General features: G+C 47.2%; 1 protein-coding gene across 3 annotated transcripts in view; it reads left to right on the plus strand.

Moving 5' to 3' along the window:
• The window catches only part of Ctnnd2 (catenin delta 2), an 801,097-nt gene that overhangs the window by 714,334 nt on the left and 84,003 nt on the right, over window positions 1-2,760 (plus strand). For 2 of the 3 annotated variants that reach the window (XM_021208296.2, XM_029543879.1), the window contains 2 exons: window positions 1,364-1,438; window positions 2,428-2,578. In XM_021208296.2, coding sequence (XP_021063955.1) covers window positions 1,364-1,438; window positions 2,428-2,578 — 226 coding nt within the window. The remainder of the gene's footprint in view (window positions 1-1,363; window positions 1,439-2,427; window positions 2,579-2,760) is intronic. The other variant, XM_021208297.2, reaches the window with a different exon arrangement.

Here is a 2,760-nt window from a genome sequence, read left to right on the forward strand (position 1 = left end):
TCTCTCTCTCTCTCTCTCTCTCTCTCTCTCCCTCTCTCTCTCCCCTCTCTCCTCTCTCTTCTTCTCTCCTCTCTCTTCTTCTCTCTCCCCCTCTGACACAACACACACACACACACACACACACACACAGCAGAGAAAGTAAAAAAGTAAAAAGTTCTAGAAACAAGCAAAATGTTCTGTCCTTATGTCACCTGAGTGTGAATCAAACCCATTATCTAGTTGTCCATTTTCACATCGCAAACCACATGTCTGTAATTCATACATATTGGAAGCCCACATGGTCATTTTGGTTCAGTTTTGTTTTGTTTCCCATCAAGCTCCCAACAGAGTTAAGGGGACTCTCCTCATGCTCCACTCAGTCAGCAGACCGTCTCTCCATCCATCACAGGAGGGAAGTGTAGAGATAGACCTTCTGGCCATGTCATATGTGCTGTGTGGGGACATTTCAGATATGGCAGTGTACCTCTGTGTGGAAGGACGGAGGTCAAGGATGAACCAGAGTGTGAAGTCTGATCATAGAAATTTAACAGTAAGTCGAGAGGCTACAGCAAAGAGAAAGAGTGCGAAGCCCAAGGAGAAGCAGGTTAAGGGACGAGGTTATTTAATATTTTATATTTAAGATGTCATTATGATACAGTGATGATGCTGATCTCCCTGTGCTTTGAGAAATTGAAAGAGACCCCAACTGTAGAATCCAAGAGCACAGAACCTGGAAGACATCGTAGTAGGAAGGAGGCCATCTCTAAGGCCTGTGCTTAAGATGCCGGGAACTCTTCACAATGGTCCTTCAGTTCAAAAGAATCCCAGTCTTATTTATTATTAATAAGTACCTTTTAATTTCGCCATGTGGACCAGAACTTTGAACCCTATTCTCTGCAATCCAGGTTCTCCCCTTAGTTTTACAGAAAAGGCCAGCCATAAGTGGCTGCATAAGCTTAGGCTTTCTGACTTTCCTTAGTTTGGGTGCTTGACACTCAGAGGAAGCAATGCGTCTCCAGGAGGCCATGTTTCTTTGTGTGGGACAGGTGCATGTGTAGACGTGGATGCTTGGTGCCACAAGGAGCATTTCCACTCCGGGAAACGCTATCAGAGTTTGGGGGCATCCAAACCTCGGTGTTTCTCCACTGTCACTGGACTCCTGAACAATTGTTTTCTTTCTTTCTGACTGTGGAGCAGTTGAGTAGTTCCCTAAGAGCTGAGAGATGTACCAATGAGTTTTATCTATGTGCCCACTCCTCAGGCACAAAGGGGAAAGAAGAGACGCCTGCGGTATTGGATGATAGTGTTAAGAGCAATGTTAATGTGACTTCTGATGTAGGACGGGATGAAGTTGTTTGTTTTTTTAATCTCATATTTCATGCAGGGCTGGGCTGAGGATGTGGCAGGCATGGCGTGTGCCCTACGTTCACTGCCAGAGGGGGCTCCCTGCCTGCCACAGGTGAGAGCCAGCTCTGGGGTGCCTGCCCCTATGGGAATGGGGGGCTGGAGTGGGCTTGTTGAGGGAGGGATGGACGGGAAAGGACTGGTCCCCTCAGAATCTGAATCCTCTTTCCTGAATGTATTTTTTCCAGATCATAAATGAAATTGCAACTAATCAAACCCTTGCCATCGGTTTTTCTCAGAGCTGTCTCTGGGACACTGTGGAACCATGTAAATCGTGCGTGCACGTTGGCCAAGCCTGGGCTACCTGTGTTGGCTTAAGTGACTCAGAGTCTGAGGGCTTTATCTGCCCAACAATACCTCTTGGTTCAACAGGAAGCATCAGCTGTTCCATAAGGGCACCAACCCCAAACTAAAACAATGTATCCATAGGAAATTGAATGATGGCCCTGGAAATAATACATTTTTATCTTAATGTTATTTTTTCAAAAAAAAATATAGTTACTGTTTTCAGTCTTACTTCCCAATGTTGTATTTTCCTCTTTTCATTCCTATATTACTTTTCTACTTATTTTTCTCTATTATTCAACAAAGAGCCTGTTCTTTTGCATGCATGGCACTTGATCTCTGTGGCCCACCTCCTCAGAGATCTCTACAAAGGACACCCACATTCCACCCACACCCACACCAACCTTTGCATTACAATGGTCCCTCTCCCTCTCCCCCTCTCCCCCCACCCCCCAAACCTACACATCCTACAGACGAACCTCCACACCACTCGTGCACATCCCCCAAGTGCTGAAAACATTGTCTCGAGAGAAAGGAATTGTGGTCCACCAAGTGACCCGGGAACCTTTATGCTCAGAACAGGAAGCAAATGCCCTCCAATGCATGTCTAACATGTTCAGCCTGTTCTGCAGCAGGTCATGGCAGTTCAACCGTTTTGGCTCCTGCAAACAGTCAGCTCTGACAACCCTCAGAGCTGCTGGCTTCATAGGGCCCTCTCACCTCTCTTTCTAACCTCCTCTGCCTTCTCTCTCTTGCCAGTGGTCCGTGTATATCCGAGCTGCTGTCCGGAAAGAGAAAGGCCTGCCCATTCTTGTGGAGCTCCTCCGAATAGACAATGACCGTGTAGTGTGCGCAGTGGCCACAGCACTCCGGAACATGGCCCTGGATGTCAGAAACAAGGAACTCATTGGTATGTCTTCTAACCTGGGGCCCCAGTCATTTGCACAGGTTGCATATATGGCTGGATTCCTCTACTCTCTCTCTCTCTCTCTCTCTCTCTCTCTCTCTCTCTCTCTCTCTGTGTGTGTGTGTGTGTGTGTGTGTGTGAGAGAGAGAGAGAGATCACTGCCTTCCTGCTGCTGGATCCTGGTG

The sequence above is a fragment of the Mus pahari genome, chromosome 11 (genome assembly GCF_900095145.1).
Source record: "Mus pahari chromosome 11, PAHARI_EIJ_v1.1, whole genome shotgun sequence".
Taxonomy (NCBI): Eukaryota; Metazoa; Chordata; class Mammalia; order Rodentia; family Muridae; genus Mus; species Mus pahari.